This window comes from Chelon labrosus (assembly GCF_963514085.1).
Source record: "Chelon labrosus genome assembly, chromosome: 5".
Lineage (NCBI taxonomy): Eukaryota > Metazoa > Chordata > Actinopteri > Mugiliformes > Mugilidae > Chelon > Chelon labrosus.
Window position 1 is genome coordinate 13,240,214 of NC_140341.1, and position 19,634 is coordinate 13,259,847.

The 19,634-nt window shown below is 41.4% G+C and overlaps 1 protein-coding gene and 1 pseudogene across 3 annotated transcripts in view; both read right to left on the reverse strand.

Annotated features, from left to right (window-relative positions):
- The window catches only part of LOC311488796 (NXPE family member 3-like), a 148,469-nt pseudogene that overhangs the window by 20,901 nt on the left and 107,934 nt on the right, over positions 1-19,634 (reverse strand). The gene's annotated exons all lie outside the window — the stretch shown is intronic.
- On the reverse strand, positions 2,353-18,712 carry LOC311487958 (NXPE family member 3-like). 2 transcript variants are annotated; one of them, XM_084544433.1, is made up of 6 exons: positions 10,525-18,712; positions 9,609-9,771; positions 7,329-8,110; positions 4,467-4,534; positions 4,157-4,375; positions 2,353-4,082 (listed from the first exon to the last, which is right to left on the reverse strand). In XM_084544433.1, exons 2-6 carry the CDS (start codon positions 9,690-9,692, stop codon positions 3,520-3,522), a joined length of 1,716 nt encoding a protein of 571 aa, XP_084400559.1. In that variant the 5' UTR covers positions 9,693-9,771; positions 10,525-18,712; the 3' UTR covers positions 2,353-3,519. The 2 variants fall into 2 exon arrangements, with proteins under 2 accessions (XP_084400559.1, XP_084400558.1); XM_084544432.1 differs by having other exon boundaries at positions 4,157-4,381.

The window sequence follows — 19,634 nt, forward strand, 5'->3', positions numbered from 1 at the left end:
AAATGGTCAAACTCAGAGAAACACATGGTGTTAGTCTCCTGTGATTGTCCACATTTCACATCCTGATTATAAGGAACAGGGCGGTGTTCATCTTGGTTTATTTGTCCCTGTTTGTTCCCTTCCTGCAGCTGCAAGTCACACACTCTAAGACCCCTTAAGACCTCAGTGACATTTGTCAAAAACAATCACAGTTGTCAGTGTGGCACACACACGCAGCGCTACTGGAATACGGGAAGTCTGTCTGGCAACAGTTAGACTACATTGTTAATGCTTTGTTTTATATTAAATAAAACATGGTGGCATCTCTTTAGATACACCGTTGTTTAAATTCACCCCCACACAAAGAAATTATCACCAACATGAAAGTCTGGAGAAAGTGAAGTCTTCCCTTACATCATGATGGTGCACTAAGACATAAACGCTCGCAAGCATTCCTGCTTGGTGCTGTGTTAATATTTCAGTAGTGCCTGACACACTGAACTACATCCGAGGGCAGAACAAGACACGCTGCTGAGGAAAGCAGCTGAGTCCGTAGACGAGGGGATTCAGACAGAAAAAAAGGTTGAGATACCAAAGGGAGGGAAAGAGAGAGGAGAGTTTCATTATGCCCTTTTATCTGTTGGGTAACACATCTCCTCTTGCGGTTTATCCCCTTTCTCACACTTCTCATCTAGCCTCTGTCATCCTGTCGCTGTAAGGAGGGATTTTAGGCTTACTGTATAGACTAACAAGAAGCAATCTGGTGTAAAACTGGCAAAACTGCAAAGTCACAAAGCTCCTTTTTTTGAATTTCTGTAGGCGAGCAGCTTTTTTTGGGGGGGTGGTGGGTTAACTTAATAGTGTTTATTAATGTGTCGGTTATTGCTGCCAGTTATTCCTGGGCACCAGTGACTGCTGAGCACCAACATAAATATGAGTAAGACATTGCTCAAGCAACAAGCGGTCGATGTTTCACAGCTGGTCGTTGCAAATCTTTGGCACCGGGGAGACACATTCTTCTTGTGCATGTAAGAACATGTCCGCAGCAATATATCGAGTTGCTCACAATGCTTCCATGACTCCAGCGACGCACCGCAAAAGAATTTTTTGAAATATGGAGAGAGACAAGCAGCTGGAATTAAATGATGCTGATAGGCACCCAACCACAAGGCCTGCAACCAAACCAGTGACTTCTTATGTACATGCATTCCAGTTTAAAGGGACTAAATATATGCATTATTGTATAAATGCTTTGAAGAAAGAACCAGATCAGATAAACACAAGCTAGATTCACGCTGAGCTTAAGTGTTTTTTTTCTGTTAATCCAAAACAATTAATGCCACCACAGCAAAGTTGCAACTCACGGCTTTGAGGCTTATGAATTAAACCGACACGATATATGTCAAAGGAATATCAGCGAGGTTATTTGCATTATGGGGAAGCCTATTCATTAGTCAATCTCGAGGGCGGGATTAAAAGTCGTCAAGAGTGTGGGGCTGGCTGCCACTAAAATTATGCAGTGGCAGGAGCAGCACTGCAGCATTAAAAAAAAAAATCTAGCAGTGGTGCCCCTTGTTTACCCTTGATCTTCATTAAAAACAACCTAAAGAATAATGGGTATCGTCAGCGCCAATAGAAAGTTTGATTAGATAGATGCACATGTCACATTTTGCAACAGATTTACGATGCACTCTAAGGGGTGATGAATTATTAAGGTCAGAGGGGGGATTGCTGAGTCATTAGGTGTTTCTTTCTACAGCCCTTGTGTCAAGCTGATCTGACCGCAATAGTCCTCACAAACAAACACTGCACAGAAAGTAAAAGTAACCCCCAATTCAGAAACAGTTGAACGTGACACACACACCTACGCTGCCTCAGTATGATCAATACTTTAACACACATTACTGCCTGGCTTGCAGTACATTTCAGAGTCCTTTCACGGCTTTATGACATCTACAGTGTGTAGGTCTGCAGCTGACAAATGGTGTGGTGCTATAGCCTCCAGCAGTACACAGTTGGACTGTGTCAGCCATACTAAACCATGAGTTGGAGTTCCAGCGGGGCGGCTCGATGGGGGTTTAGAGTGCGGCACTATCTGTGTATGTTCAAATGTGAACATTCACAAGGCTCTGCAACCATGGCCTGCTTTGCTAGGTTCACGAATCACTAGGTTTGTGAAGGTTCGCAAATCTAGCGAATCTAGCGAATCTTGCAACAAATCACGATTTGCTAAACTACTGCAAGATTCGCTAGGTTTGCGAATCACCCAATGAACCTAGAATCAGCCAATCACGAAAGACTCGCGAATCTACTGTACACACAGAACTGCTACTCACTCAGGGCAGATGACTTGATTCACGTTTAGTAACTGTATTGCTAAAATAACTGTCTTGTTAACATCCGTGCAGCATGTTCAGTGAATGTAGTGCGCAGAGGACTCGTGTTCACCGTGTAGTATAAAACGAGACTAGCGGGACGTGGTGGTTACTATACGGTGGAGAGTGCAGCTAACTACGGGGCTAAGCTAGCTTGCTAATACCGTTTTAAACATGTTGTTATTTGTTGTTGTTATTGTCATTTATATTTATATAAAACACCACAGTGGCGAGGTGGTTAGCACTGATGCCTCATAGCGAGAAGGTCACCGGTTTGAATCCATGGGCTGACTGGGCCTTTCTGTGTGGAGTTTGCATGTTCTCCCTGTGTCTGCGTGGGTTCTCTCCGGGTACTCCGGCTTCCTCCGTCCAAAGACATGCTCATTAGGTTCATTCGTGATTCTAAATTGGCCGTAGGTGTAGGTGTGAGTGTGAGTGTGAATGGTTGTCTGTGTCTCTGTGTCAGCCCTGCGATGGATTGGCAACCTGTCCAGGGTGTACCCCCGCCTCTCGCCCGATGACAGCCGAGACAGGCTCCAGCAGACCCCCGCGACCCTTAACAGGAATAAGCGGGTATAGAAGATGAATGAATGAATGAATATGTTGCACACTTGGATACACAAATGGACTTCCAGGTGTGCATAAGTTTAGAAAAACTTTACTTCTGCTTCTGAAAATATATACAAACAGCTGACGTTCTCAGGTATGCTACACGGGATGCACTGCGCTCCCATGCCCCACATAACAATAAGTTAAGGTATGAATTTAACCACAGTGTTGTGACACTCAGAAAGCTGTACTTGAAGTGCTGCTTTACATTAACAGTGAATTTGGCTCAGGACGAAACACACATATATATATATTTTTTAACAAAGAACAGCCTGAGAGAAATCTTTGACACCTGAACTCTGGGAGTCTTCAGCTTTGGCAGAAAAATAAAATGAAAAATGCTCCCACACACACACATACAAACACACAAAAGACTTTGGTAACAATAAAAGCTGAGCAGCACCAAAATCTTTGGCATTGCCCGAACAAAATAATGTGTGGGTTTCAAAGTTATATAAAACAGATAAGCATTAAAGTCTGGACAGTGTCTTGACTGATTAACATGATAAAGTCCCCAGTTTCCTTCAACAACAAACCCACTATCATCGCTGCATTTTTAATTTTGCCTGTTCTTGTTCTCTGGGCAAATGTAAGACAAAAGCATGTCTATCATGTTCTTGACAATGACTGGAGGAGGATGCAAGTTATGAGGGAGGTGGTGTGCCAAACACATCTGCCAGGCGTCCACCACCAGAACGTTCAGTCCCTTGAACATGGTTTTGAGCACCATGTCAATCTGCAGCGAGTACCAGTCGTTGTTGTAGACACTCGACCACTGGCTCACGCCTTGGACATTGGCTGATCGGATCACTACAAGGGTCCCCGGTGCTCGGTCCATGAGCCTCACCAGCGCCCGACGAATGTGGCGAAGCCGCCGTATGTATACCTCCACTGGAAAGGTGCTGAAGTGGGCCCAGATGCTGAGGACCACCACAGTGTTGGGGCCCCCGGAGAGGCCGTCCAGCTCATTTGAAATGTACCGTAACTCACTAGACACAACAGGTAAGATGCGGATGGGAGGGCCATGACAGCGGTACTTCATGAGAATATTATGGGTGATGTTTATCGCCATGAATGGCCCGACATTTTTAGGACTGTGCAAGTTGAACTCCTTTAACTCTGGATAAGATACAATAAATTAAAGTTAAAATGGAACGGAAAAGAGTAATTCAGGATGAGACAAAAACACTCACCTGGTACAGAAGCAATGAGGTACTCAAACCACTGGCGGACAGTGGAGTCTCCGTACATGTGGATCACTTTGTTCTTCAAACACTGAGTGACGGAAGATGACTGATTAAACTGACGCATCGTAGCGCCAGCTAACGGCCTCCATGAGTCTTTATAGTAATATCCAGATGGTGCTAAATTGTTTGGTTCTGGTTTCATGGTGCTGCTTTCTTCCACTACTTCTGTATCTGATACAAGGTGAGACAAATGAGTTGACTGGAATAACTCAAAGAATGCACAAACTACAAATGTCACTCTGCAGGTATACCCTACCTTTCTGTGGCAGCACATTGATTCTGTCGGGTCCTGAAGCGTGTATGTGAACTTTGATGTTTACACCACTAAGACAAAAAAAAAGCAACATATTGTTCACTGTTACAGTAAAGGCTATCTTTTATCTACTGTCTCAAGTATTTAGACTTTACCGCTGAATAATTCACGAGAACAGAACTTTCAGGGGTGGATTAATGTTCTATTTGTGGACTGTGTTTTGTTGAGAGAAATCAGAAGTGAAAGTACTGCCTGGTGAAAGTTTTTGAAAATTGTTTAACCTCTTGCTTATGATATTTGAACATTTATTCATATAATAGGGAAATGGACAGAGTGGCCTGACATCTAATTGACATTTAACTGACATCTGGAACGTCCAACTGACATCTAATTGATATATATGAGCAATATACAGAACCAACCAGACCATATATGGAATCCTTTTTTAAAAATATACATGAGATAAGGAGTGGACATAATTGTGACAAGTGATGGATGAAATAAGGTCTGTGTTTGGACACAATTATTGTCAGTAGGGAGAGCAAACCTGATACAAGAAGACACGGTTGTTTCCAGGGCAAAAGTACCTTATTTTCTGATAAAGGGCAGTGTCCAGTCCCATATGTTAATGAGGCACCACACACTATAAAAACAGATGCGTGACACCATGAAATCAGTCTGAACTCGCATAGCACCAAGAATCAGACTCGAGTTTGTATCTTTTTAAGAATAAACTTCTCGACTTTGAAGATATTCCAGATACCAATAGACTCCAAGAACCTAGATTACGTGTTGAAGTAAAGAGGTACAGGCTACAACTGTCCCTGCCCGGTACCTCACTCTTTTCTTCAGCAGTTCTTTACATAAGCAAACTGGTCTCCCTAAAACCATAGATGATATATAAAGATGGAGGACATGACAGTTCCCCAGAAGTTAAAGCAGGGGTCGCGTTAAACGAATATTTTCTGTCATTGACCGTTATGACCCTGTCAGTCAAAATGACAGACAACGAAAAAGTCTAGCGCAACCTCTGAGTTAAAGGTAGGCTATATCAGAAATGTTGACATCTTACATGGCTGGTGAAATTATTTGCAACTACAGTCTGTGCATCAGAGTTGGAGATACGCCTGGCCAATGATACTGTGGTGACATTAGGAGAGACCCGGTGGGTGACGTCAGGAGCAGGACTCCTTATTACTGATGTGGTGCAGCTGGGAGGGATGATGTGGGGAGAGACAGTCTGGTAAGTGCGGGAGATGTGGCGTGGGGGGAGAGGAGCAACACGTTCGGCGACACGGTACTCTGCTAGCGGGGGAGGGTGTCGTTCGCAATGATATAGAGCTGCCGGCGATGAACATAGGTAGCCAGGGGGAGTTGGTGGTTCACGTGTTAGGAGGGGAGGCTGGTTGCCTCCTGTAGCTAGATCAGGGCCCTTTGTAGAGAGTGCCGTGCGGCCATCAGCTCCCATCGCCAGCCAGTTCCTGTTCTCGCCGTCCGGGGAGTTGGACGGCGGTACAAGCTCAGACCCCGGGGGAGGGTCTCGCCGAGCGGGCGAGCTAAGTACAATCCTTTATTCAACTTTGTATGTATATGTGCCATATGCTGCAGGTTAGTCATGTGTGGGGTAGTGTATGGACTCTGCGTGCTGTGTTTAAAGCGTGCCTTAAAAGCTAGTGACACTAGCCTGATGTGCAGTGGGTTAGACGTAGACTTAGACTTAGATAAACTTTATTCATCCACAAGGGAAATTGCTTGGTTACAGTAGCAGTAACACTCTTAAGAACCACGGATAAAAGAAAGATTAAATAAAATAAAAATAAGTAAATAAAAACTAGTAAAATAAAATAGTATAAGCAAAATGTACAATGTACAATGCATATTAGTATATAGACAAATGTACAAGAAATAGAGATGGAAGAATATATATTATATACACAGGGATGATAAGGTGCAATAGTGTCCATTACCATGACTAACATGGAGTTATCTGTTACAGAAAGGTGAGTTGTTGTACTCATTGTTGTTCTCATTCCGCGTGCTGTGTTGAAAGCGTGCCTTAGATGCTAGTGAAGCTAGCCGATGTGTAGTGGATTGTCACTGAGTTGTATTAGAGGCGAGCCTGTCGTTGTTGTGACCCTCCAGAAGGAAGCCTGCGCCCCCGACCGGCATCTCTCTGTCAGATCGGAGCCCCCACGTGTTTTATGAGCTTTTGCTAATTATTAATAAATATTGTTCCCTATTGTACATCATCCCTGTCCATGTGTTTGTTCAGAGGTTCTGACATCCTTAGCTTTTATAGCTAAAGGTGAAAACCCGCATTTATTACAATACCAAGATGAGTAAAGCTGTGAGTGAGTCCAGATTGTGGCAGCCAGCAGTGTCCTTATAACTTGCATGACGCCCCATAAACTGAGACTCTAGTCCTCACTGCAGTGGCACAGGGTTAATTCCAGCTTGCAGCCTTTGTGTAAGTTCTTGCCTCATTAATTCCTGCCTTTCTCCACTGTTGACTATCCAGTAAGGGCCCAAAATGCCATAAATCATGTGGCTCCTGGGCTGAAGGGGTCACAACTGGTGGCAGGACATCGTCACTATGCCTCTACCACATGTTCATTACTGCACTGACCCTGGTTGCAAAATACATTACAAGCACAAGAACGCAACGCTCACTTCCACTTTATTTGGGAATAATTTTAAGAGGGTTAGAGGAACTGTTGACGGTGTCCATCTATACACAATTCTGCCAACATTTAAACCACCAACCACTGACGTGAATAACACTGATGATTTCATTACTAATGTGCTGGCTGGTATATATTCAGAATAAACAAAGAATGAGCTATGGGATTAGTTAACTCTACAAACCTTTGGAAGAGCAGTGCTTCCTCCTTGGTGATGAGGTTTGTCGTGTAGCCTCCCATGGCGTGGTTGATTCTGGTGTCACAGCTCAGATTCTTGGGCTTATAGCAGTACCAGGGTTCGCCTGTGTAAAGGTCTGTGTAGTTGCACAGGGGCTGCTGGCCAGGGGGCAAGTGTATGTTGCACACAGTAGTTTCTGACAAGAGGCCCAAGCGGAACAGGCTCTTGAAATACACCCGATCAGGCCGTTCCTCCCTCAGCCGCCGCAGCACAGCAATGGCCTCGCTGGAGTGCACCAGCGTTATCTCAACCTGCGCTGACCCCACCCAGAGGAGCGGGAACAGGGCGGAATAAGATCCATTCCTGTGGTCCACCACTGTGCCTGCTACACCAGCTCCAAGCTCCGGAGAGTGCAGCCTGGCCAAGATAAAGTCCCCACCGTAATGCTTGGGATGACCATCAAAGTCATGCATTTGGACAAGGGCCTCCAGCTGGTCCCCAACGTGCCACTCTCTAACTCCCTTGCTGGGAAGGATGGTGAAGACGCTGTGCACGGGGTCACTAGTGTTACGGAGGGCGGTAGGTGTAGAGTGAGATGAGGGCAAAGGCCAGGCGATAGAGTCCAACAGGTGGCGCTCTTCCAGTTCATCTTCAGGAGAGACTTTCTGGCCCAGATGGGCACAGAAGGTGTGGTTGTGATGAAAAGTAGGGAGGTTCTCTGAGATGAAGGACGACTGGGTCCTGTTCTGCAGCTGGTAGAGGGCTGAAATCATGTGGGAGTTCCAGTTCTAAAGAGAAAGAAAGTGTAGTAAAGAGTAGAGTGGTTGGCACACTATGGACTAATGAGTAATGCAACCAGAGTGAAAAATATGAGGTGTAAACAATCCTGATGGGGGTGGAGCTGCACGATTTTTATCAGACTGAGAGCATATGGGTTGCATTATGAGAAATTTGTTTGGAATTAGACCAAAACTATGGCTAAAATACTAAATAATTTGGCTTCTGTTGCTTTGATATTAATTTAACATTTGTTTATTCTTTTTGTGTATTTTTCCATCATGCAACGGTGTTTATCTTAGTCACTCTTCTTGGATGGTTACCCAGGGACAGTTTTGTCCTCTTGAGTGAGGCAATCTTGTCAAAAATTGCAGATTTTCTGTCATTGTTTGGAGCACTTTGGAGCAGTTTTCCTACTTTCATGTGGGGTATATTGGTAAAGCACTATAATGTAAGTTTTTCACACAATCATTACACATGGCTTATGCTTTCAGGGCCTGTACCTAGGAGCCAGACAGATGGTTGAAAGGAGTAAACAATGTGACCTCCAGTGGATAAGAAGTATAAAACAGATCTACACTTTGTATCATTTGCTCATTTGGCACTCCCAACGCTTAGATGGGCTGACAGCTTTGTCTGGGCTGTCAGCCCATCTACAGATGTTGACAGGCTCTGTCCTGGACTGCTCTCTGGACTCCATCTAGGAGGTGGGTGAGAGGAGGATGTTGGCCAAGCTGACAATCATGAACAACCCCTCTCACCCACTGCATCAGACTGTAGGAAACAGTAAGCAGCTCCTTCAGCAGCAGATTGCTGCATGCCATCCACGCTAGCAAGAAGGAACGCTATCGCAGGTCCTTCATTCCAACTGCCATCAGGCTGTACGACACCAGCCTGAGTCAACAATAACCCACATGTTAGACTTGGCTTCGTTGTGGTTTTTACTGTCATTTTTGCACAAATAAATCTGCCTTTTTGCACTGCCTTATTTTGCACAAACCACTACCTCACCATCTTACAGTTTTTTAAGTTTTAGCAATTATTTATTAAGGTTTTTCCACCACCACGCTGTATATACAGAATGTCTTTATATTTCTATTTTCTCTATATATTTTTCAGTGTTATTTTTTTGTATATATTTTCAAATTTGTATTGTGTTTTTTGGTAAATTCCCCTGTCAAAGTCGTTATTGTTTTTGTTTATATATTTTGCCAAATTCCGTGCTGCTGTAACAAGGTAATTTCCCATATGTGGGATTAATAAACATGTCTTATGTCTTAAACACACAGCAATACCAGGGTGTTCTGATTTCTTATTATCCACCACAGCACACAATGAAAAGAAAAAGCAGTTGATTATCTGTAATATATACTTTTAACTCGTGTACAATACATTTGGGCTATAACTCTGCTGATAATGTGCAGCATTGGTCCAGAGATACTGTACATAACCATTTAACCATTTCCCACTGGGGAAGATAAATTAATTTAAACCCACTTCTCTCCTCACCTTTACAGTCTGGATGTATCTCAGCAGGAGGATGAGGACAGACAGTGCTAGGAAGAGGAAGATGAACCTTCTGGACAGATGCATGGTGACCTCCTGTCTCCCTTGATCAGGTCCTGTCTCACACTCTGCCGTCACTGCGATGACGATGATGCCATCTTTTCATCTGCGTCCATAAATACTGTCATCAATAAGGTTCTGTTGATGTTTGTGGAGAATCATTTGAGATGACATGAGCTAATGCTGATACTCTGAATAAGGTTTGGTCCCAAATACATGTGTATAAGTAGTTAACCCCTTAACGCCTAGTATTGCGAATTCGCGACACACTGTTTCTGCTTAGACTGCAGCCGAAATAACGCATATAATACTCCAGTGTCGGTTTGTGCACATTCAAAAAATTCCTAGGAACCTTTTGCAAGCACTAGTTTCTCGTAGGACTGGTCGGAGTGGTAAGCACAAATACAAATATTTCATCTCTTTATATAATTGAAAAATCAATTCAGGCGTTAAGGGGTTAAGTCTCTGCTCAATATAAATATTTAAACAGGTTGCATTACAAAAGGCGATGTGTTGAACAAACCTAAATCACTGCGACAAAGAAATGGGTTGCCTATGTGGTGAAGCTGAAGTGAGTTTTACATTTTATTAGGGATGCACCAAATATTCGGCCACTGAAAAGTGCATTTTCGGTTTACGGCCAAAATACTTTTATCGCCGAAACAACACGGCCGAAACAGGATGTTGTGATGACGCAAGCAACAACCGCAGCCAGCACGGCCATGTCTGCCGTGTGGATGTATTTCAATATATAAAGTATTATATAAATATATAAAGACCCACTGATAGCAATTTGCAAAACGTGTGATGCTGAAATTTCAAGAGGCGTGCATCTGCAAAGTTGGGTTTAATGTATCACCTGAAATCCAAACATCCAAGCAAGGAAGTTTCCCAGTGATGGTGCTGATGCCCATTACGTTGATCCACCGGTAGATCGCGAAGGCAGTGCGGGTAGATCGCGTGCCATTGAGAAAAAAAAAAGCAAGACAAACGTTCATCTTTTTGTTTTGCTTTTCACCTTTTGTGGCGACGTGCCCGTTCAGTGGCACACATCCACAGCCGTGCACAGCTTCAATTAAGACTACCGTCTTTCTTAAACAGACAGCAATATTTTTCTAACGTCATCAATTTTTCTTAATAAAAATAAAAACAAATCCAACCACACAGTGGATCGATGCTGATTTCCAGCTGACAAAGCTCCATTATTATTTACTGTACACATGAGTGGAGTCAAGTTCATTCATTCATCTTCTATCGGGCGAGAGGCGGGGTACACCCTGGACAGGTCACCAGTCTATCGCAGGGCTAACACAGAGAGACAGACAACCATTCACAATCACGGCCATTTAGAATGACCAATTAAACTAACTAGCATGTCTTTGGACGGTGGGAGTACCCGGAGAGAACCCACGTTCATACAGGGAGAACATGCAAACTCCACACATCCACACAGATCTCCAGCAACCAGGGGACGTGCATTGTACTCTGTACTTTAACTACACCCCATACCCAGACCTGTTATATGAAAAGCAATGTCACAAACTGACCAATTCGAAACTGGTTCTAAAAACACTTTACTGGGATGAAGAAGGATACTGTGGGGCAACAGTGCAGTTGACAGCTGAGGCATGGAAATTGCCCCGAAATCACTCGCCTGCCCACGTATCTCTGTCAAAGCCCAAGCAGGGAACGTGGCAAGGAGTGGGTGATTTCATTCAAAAGGTGACACAAGCTACTGACTGGGAGAAGGTGATGGAAAATTGCCAGCATAGCTCAACAACTTACTCATACAGACAACGACTGAACTGGATAATGCACTGTCAGATATTAAAGAGTTATGTGAGGGCAAAAACAGAAAGAAGTGCTCTTCTTCTATCATACCATATACGGGGTTGTTTACCGCTTTGCTGCAGCCTTGCTCACGAGATAGGATGCACCATACTGTAATATTTCACCTTCTAGAAACCAGTTAGAGCTGGCCTCAGCTAAACATTGAAAACTACTGATACATGAAAACTACTGATACCCTATCGTCCTCGAGTGGAGCCCAGATAGAATAAAACTTCTGTGCACACATACTTGGGGGCTTCTCCTTTTCTACCCATAAGGTGGTTAAGCTGAAGTCTCAGCGCTGACTCTGTACCTATTCTCTGCATCCTGAATAAACTGTCATTTAGAGAGAAGTTGTCGGGTGGTCTATTCATAGTCGAACAAACCTTTCCATTAGGTATAAAGAACCTGGGCTGAAGGAGAGGGAAAAATTCATCCTTCGACAAATTGGGGGCTCGTCCAGGATACCTGGAAAGGAATAGTTACACTGGAGGAACGTCTCTTACAGACAGCGGCCGCAACTAAATAATAGGTAAGCAGAAAACCTTTTAAACCAATTTCTGCATGTCTTTTGAGACATTTTATGGCTGTGAGAGTATGATCCAACAGTAGTGTTGTTTTTATAGAACTAAAAACGCAGAGAATTTGTACGGATTAGAAATAAAAAGAGTAAAGAAAAGTAAATTCAGGCACGGCTGGCACGGTTTTACGGCCGGAGGGGTCAGCCCCCAAAAATAACCCCAGTCTAGGAGTTTGGGTTATAGTTCCCTCACTTGAGGATCCAAGCATAAAAGAGACAGCTCCAGAGAAAGTTCGGGTTATAGTTCCCTAGCTTGGGGAAGGTGAAAAAGTGAAAGCTCTGAAAGTCTGCAGTGAAGAGGTGGGTTTAAAGGTCCCTCATCTAGATACTTAGGCCCACATTGCCTGAGTGTCTGGATGTTAAAGCACCCCTCTATGTCGTGTGTTGTATTGAAAAGAAGTGACCAGTAGGGGCAGAAATAAAGAAGTTTTACGGTAACAGGGAAAGACAAAAGAAGTCACGGGTATAGTAAAACAAGTATATCAGTGTTTTTGTGTATTTACTGTTGTGCGTGAGATCCAGAGAGCACGCTGAAGCAGCGGGTGGCAGGGGTGGAGCAGTAATTTTAAAAGTGGGGGGGTTCTTTGGGTAGCACATGGGCACTGCAACCACCTTTGGCCCCTGTTTCAGTCTCCAAAACTAATGCAATGCATTTCTAGATTTTCTTCATGAGGATATGCAAATAATGTTGCGTTCAAAATGTACATTATAGCACAACGCTATATAACCCAAGATATTCACAAACAATCACATACCATGGCATAAAGCAATTAATTTATGTTTTATTAGGAACAAGTCTGAATGACAAGAACACTGTGTTCCCTCTCTCTCCTCACATGTTCTCCCTTTCTTCTTCTTTTATGTTCTCTCTCTCTTCTCTCCTGTTCTCTCCCTCCATCATCTCCATGGAAGTGTTGAAATATTTTATGTAAACTTAGAACAAACCTCTGCAGCCTTGATTTTGATGAGGAAACATTCATTTCTTTTGTTGTTCTTTTATCTGCTTTTTATTAATTATTTCACATATATTTTGTTGTTCTAATCTGTTTTAACTAATCTTTCATCCTAGCCTTTATCATACTTTTTTTTCTTTTAAAGTTTTGTTGCATTTCATTGTCTTCATTTCTATTATTTTCTAATTTCCAAGAGCAGTAAAAGGGATGAGTTGATGTAGGGGATTTTCTTCACTGAAAAGAAAGTTTTGAGCTCCAACAAATAGCTTTAAGTTACGTAAATGAACACTTACATGGCATTAATGCAAGAATATGTACTACTATAAAATTGAATTAGTGCATTTATGGATTGACAGCTTTCTGTTTCCCTCCTGTCATCTACCATGACAGTTTGAGTGGAAAAATAAGTCAATCTTCTGCTGATTTTTCCTTTTTGGCATTCCTAACAAAAAGAATAATGATAATGTTGAATAATATCAAAATCAGTGGATGGCTTGTAACAGGCTCTAGAAAACTGTCAGTTACCATTCCCTTAGCAAAAAGTAGTATACTTTAAGTTCATTTTATTAAGTATACTTGACACTTTGAGACACACCAAGTTCACGAGCAACATCTGACTGCCTGCCACCGACCCGAAGGCGCGCTATGGCCAGGTGGCGCTGCTCGTCCGTTAAGTGACGTTGTGTGTTCATGGCTGTTTGAATAATGAACTTGGAATGACTTACTGACAATACCAGCATTTTATACCCACAGAATGTTGAAATTGATGCCACATTGAAAAGGGTTGTCTTTTAGTAGTTTTTGGTATTGGCCCCAATATGTAAGGCACACTGTACACAGTGAGACCATTACGTGGAGAACACAAAATGAGGTGTGTCTATCACCCCAATACAATTGCCTCCTTATCCCAAAACTCTCTGAAGTGAAACAAACACCGTATGTATGACATCCACTGAGTCTCTCACAATATCCCTAACTTATTGTGAGTAGTGTATATACTTGAAATATACTTCTTAAAGTATTCTTAAAGTTAACCCATACTGTGTGTACACTAAACTGCAATGTATTTACAAAATCACAAGACAGAATGTTGACAACAAGTTTGATATATTTATAGAACATTTTAAAACATACCATACAGAGTATTTACAAATACCTGCTTAACTCATTAAAGATGTGCATTTCAAAAACAAAGAGCTTCTATGAAATCAAGTGCTTCTTTGCTGAAAAATGAAAAAGTTCACATTTGCATGTAAAAATGTAAACAAAACAGTGTTTCCAACTGAGAACTGAAGTCCTTCCTTGTCAAAAAAAAAAAAAAAGATAAAAGAAAAGTGCATGTCTTTGGAACCAAAAATAATAAATACCTTGACAGAAACAAAAACATTACTTTTACGACTTCTTTTCAGCTACTTGCTTGGCATAGCTTATATTGTTGCATTTCTTTCTTCTGATTGGTGTCACATCTTGCATGGTGGTGTCAGGGAACTTGGCCTGGGCATGGACTGTGAGGGAAAAAAACACACAACATTACTTCAATGTTATTTTTATTCACCATCCACAATTAACACACTTGTGAATGAGGCATGAAGGATGGTTTATTAGGTACATTTCTGAACTTAAATGCAATCAGGAAAAAAATTCTATAGAGGGAATGCACATACATCACACCTGAATCAGCTAGACCAGGGATGGGCAACTTAAATGATGGAGGGGGCCACAATTTTTCATCGACACTACCAGAGGGCCACATAGGACCGCACACTTAACCATATATGATAAAACTGCCATTTTAAATATGTGTGTGTGTGTGTGTGTGTGTATATATATATATATATGTTTATTGAAGCAAACAAAAATAACCACTTATTTTTTTTTTTATTTTTTTTTAGTGCAAAGGGCTCATGAAAATAAAACATACAAATCATCATCCTCTTCAAGGATGTCAGAAACCTGCAGAACATTAGACGGACATTAATTGCAAGAACTAATTTGTGCATTTTTACACTAAGAAAGAGTTCAACATTTTCCCTGTATACCCACTCTACCTCACCACTACCAGCAGTGGGCACTGGTAAAAAGTCGCTGTTGTTTGCGTACTTTTGATTTAAGGTCCGCTACGATAGCAGCCCTTGCAGCTTCAGTATACTTCGCGTATTTAGCTTTGTGCAACGTGTTGTAGCGGCAACTTAAATTATAAGCTTTCATGTCAGATAACGTCTCTAAGTAGACTAAGCACATAGGTTTGCTTTTAAATTCTGTGAACAGATAATCTTCTTCCCTTTTCACCTGAAACACACACACGGTTTTCTGATCGAGTTTTGCCAAGGCTCAACGTCTGGACCCGGTGGAAGCGTGCACGAGGTGGCGTCTGCATTAGAGGCACCATCTAGTGGCCAACTGTGTCATTACAACTGATTCAGAGGACATATTTTTATAATTATCAAAAATTAATCTAAAGGCCACTCCGAGTGAGGTCGCGGGCCGTGTGTGGCCTCCGGGCCGCCAGTTGTCCATCCCTGAGCTAGAGAGTAACTGATGGAAAACAATGAGCAGCATGCCGGCGGTGACGTCACGTGCAAACAACTGGGCTATGACAAAGTGACAGATTAAATCAATGCTATCAAGGTAACTGGGAAGAAATAAAATGCAACAACTTACCATCAAACATTAAAACCTTTGCTGGACCGTCTGACTTTTCTCTGCCTTTAATGTTCCACTTCACCTCCATGTCGTTTTCTCCTTCTTTCCTTGTTGAGAACGGGACCGTTGGTTTTTCTTTGGAAAACAAGATCGTTACCTGCAGCGATGGACGCCAGTTTGAAATTAGGCTCCCATTGGATGCCCGACTGTACAGTTTATGTGCGCGAGTCGCGTCGCAACACTGTGACAGCGAGAGCTGGAGAAGCTTCTGAATTAGCTCATTAGAGCTAACATCGCGAAACGTCGTAGACCTTATAAAAGATATTTGGAGGATTACACAGCAGGGACTTCAAGGACTACCAAGTAAAGATGGAAAGTAAAAGTAAGTAACAGATAATGAATTAAGACTGTTATGATTTCATGATGTCTATCTGAACACAGCTTGCTGCTTACAGTGCAGCAGAGCTTTATGTTCAACACAGTTGGTAGAATATTCCATTCCATTACTTTCCACAGGCTGCTGGTGATGTGAGGTTAGCTCCAAGATTATCATGTGTCTAGCTTTATATTAAATGGCCGTTTCCAGTTGCATATTTATGTTGAACTGGTTTGATATGTAAGAAAAATCATCAGTTGAAAAGGTCATGTAATGTTTTATTTTAGTTTATTGGGGAACTATATAAATTACTAGTTGCATTAATTTGTAATACATTTAGTTTAGCAACTTTGATTGAATTCATCAATTTGTAGTTTTGAATATATATAAATTGTACAAATATTTATAGTAATTTAAGGCGAAATGTTGAATCTGGTTTTGTTTTCAAAGGTAATTGCTACCCATGCACTATGTATCTCTTTTGGAGGCATCTTCCCAAAAACTGTTGGGATGATTTTATGTTAAAAACGCACTCAGTATACCCATGGGGAATGAAATGACTTGAGTAATTATTGACATTCATATTTGAACACCCCATCTTTCCAGGACAGGACAGAACTACAGGAAAACACACAAGATCTCATGAGTCGGCCTATTGTTTTCCACAGAGAAGTTAGAGATGATTCAACAGTAGGAGCTCCTCCACACCTAGGCTTTTGGATACTGCCTTTCAACAGGTAAATACACATTGACACAGTTTGTCCAAGTCATTACAGACCTGCAATCTTGAAATATGTCAGGACATCTTCTGTTGCCAGGATACATTCCCCCATGTATGTGGGTAACATTCTTGTCCTGCTTGATTGAATTTTAAGAATCTTCCCTAAACTCTGCTGTCAGCTCCCCAAGTAGGTATAATCATTACCACATGTCATATGCCACGTCACTGATTTATATAATATTCATCAGAGGGCTTCCAGTGACACCCTCAAAAAGTGTCAACAGTGCACACATGTAGTTTACTGTACATGTAGTTAGAGGTTTGCTGTAATAGTTGAGTGCATTCATACCATCTAACAGACAATTTAGCTTAATTGTGGTACATTTTGACCTATCCTCTAGTCTAACCCAAGTGTAGACGAATGACAACATTGTCAGTACAAAGCAAAAGCTACAACAAACCACCTGCACAATTTCAGTCATCGTTTTATTAACTACATTTTTCATTCTCTTTCCTTGGTTCACATGTAGAATGATAATAAAGATAACCAAATCAACACAGAAGAACACTGGAGTAACACTTCCAACAGTGAAGATGAAGACGATGAACTCAACACTGAAAACCCTACCACAAGCAAACTGGATGTGGACATTTCAGACTAAAGAAGAGATACAACAGTGCTGTATGCTTGAGAGATGATACGTTTAGTTTAATTATTGACTTGGTTATTTTTAAACAAACGTGTTGAATGTATGCAAAGCATCTGTTAAGACATAACGCTTCAATAACTTTCGCCAGATAATGTGCAAATTCTGCAGCTTACAGTATGTTAGGCAAAGTATGAAGGCAAATTCATGTCACGAATCCAAGGGAGACAGTTGGCGAGAAGAGGAGTTAGGTAGCAGTGTGGCAGAGTGAGAGCAAAAAAGAGCTGAAGCACCAGGAAACAATCCAACGGCTTTGAAAACAACACAGCTCAAGTGTAGATTGCACAAATCTTTTTGCACTACCTCCTGGACACTCTGTCATTGCCATGTCTGTCTACCTCTGCTACATGTGGTGACTGTGACTTTCATTCATTTATTCGTTTCATTCATCTGTTTACAGCCTAATTTAATTGCACACAGTCCTCCCCAATTGTAGTTTTTTCTCATATTTGTAAAAAAACACTTCTACTTCTACAGTCACTTTATATTTTAATTATAGTTTATAGTTATATAAAACATTTTTATTTCTAGTTACTATTTTTTTATATATTTTTTGTATAGACGATTAGCACGGGTTAACTTAACACAGTTATATATTTATTTTGCAGGCAAATGTTTAATTCCTCTGCACATTTTTTAATTTTCAGAGTTTCAACTCCTCCACATATTTAATTTCTCTGTACATATTTAAATTCTATGCAAATGTTTAATTTTACTACATATGTTTAATTTCTTTGATTTTTCTGTACACATTTAAATTTACATTTATCTCAGGTCAATTTCAGCGTATGGTTACTGTGTTATAAGTTAACTTTAATGTATGTTCAATGTATGTTACTGCTACTGGATGCTTGAATTTCCTTCGGGACCAATAAAGTATCTATCTATCTGTCTATCTATCTATCTATCTATCTATCTATCTTGACATCAAATTTCTGCTTTTTGTTCATGTGCCAAACTATGTTGTGTTTCAGTTGAGGTACTTACTGAATCAGACAGGCCTGTATGTAAAGATTCACAGTACAAAGTACTTTATATATGAGAATTTAAAAAAAAAAAACCTGTTAATGCTGTCTGGCCTGGCATGATTAAAACTAAATGTGTTCTTGTTGAAACAGATGATGCTGTGTTCATAACACCATTGCCAAACCCTTATGAAAGGGACTAGAACTTGATCAATAAAGTCAAGTCAGTGTTTCTGTTTTTGTGTATGTTTTTAAGGTACATAAAGATAATGCTAGTGAGCACACATACCATTTACTGTAAACTTTTAAAGTTCAGCACTATATGATCTTGAACATGTAAGTTTCTAACAGGGGTAATACCTCAAACACAGAGCCGTTTCTTGCTATAGGCCATACGTGTCAAACATACGGCCCAGGGGCCAAAACCGGCCTGCCAGAGGGTCTAATCTAGCCCGCAGGATGAATTTGCAAATTGCAAAAATTACATTGAAGACATTAACTGCAATTTTTCCAATAAAAGTAACCGCCATTCCTAGGGTTCACACACAGATTTAGTGGACATAACACAACACTGAAACCTAGAACTAAAGAGAAATTGCATTCTTTTTCGTAAGAAACGTCCAGTCATTAAATGTAAACATTTTCAAAATGTACTTCTTTGCACTAAAACAAAGGGAAACATTTGGAGTTTTCATTATTTATAGGTAAATATGCTATCGTGTTATTGGTCCGGCCCCCTTGACATCAAACTGGGCTGTATGTGGCCCCTGAACTAAAATGAGTTTGACACCCCTGCTATAGGCGAATGCTTAGGGCCCCCAAGCCACCAGGGGGCCCCAAAGCTGCATGTTCATCCTCATCTGAGAATTAAAATGTTCTGTCTTTATCTGTAGCTATCTCGTGTATTTGTTACATCCCTTTATATGCTTAAAAATAAACGTCGTAGGATATAAATAAAATAAACTGCAATAATAAGCAGTGACTGGTGTTTTTGTGGCAATACTGCATCATATTCGTTGGATCGCAGTGTCGCAATGTGAGTGACGTAGCGGTCCGCCGACAGGTGTGATGGGCATGATTGACAGCTACTCATCCTTCCCGTTAGCGACAATATTAAACAAAACAAACACAATAATGGCATCAAAAAGAAGTTTTCTCAGTTTCGAGGAAAATGGAAGAAAAAGAAAACGGCGG

What these genes read in the sequence shown, in the direction of transcription:
- LOC311487958 (XM_084544432.1), bottom strand. Translation starts at nt 9,692, where the DNA reads ATGCATCTGTCCAGAAGGTTCATCTTCCTCTTCCTAGCACTGTCTGTC. An exon ending in GAAGCACTGCTCTTCCAAAG is followed by an intron (nt 4,535 to 7,328) that starts GTTTGTAGAGTT and finishes TTTTTGTCTTAG; the next exon opens with TGGTGTAAACATCAAAGTTC. An exon ending in CAATGTGCTGCCACAGAAAG is followed by an intron (nt 4,382 to 4,466) that starts GTAGGGTATACC and finishes ACCTTGTATCAG; the next exon opens with ATACAGAAGTAGTGGAAGAA.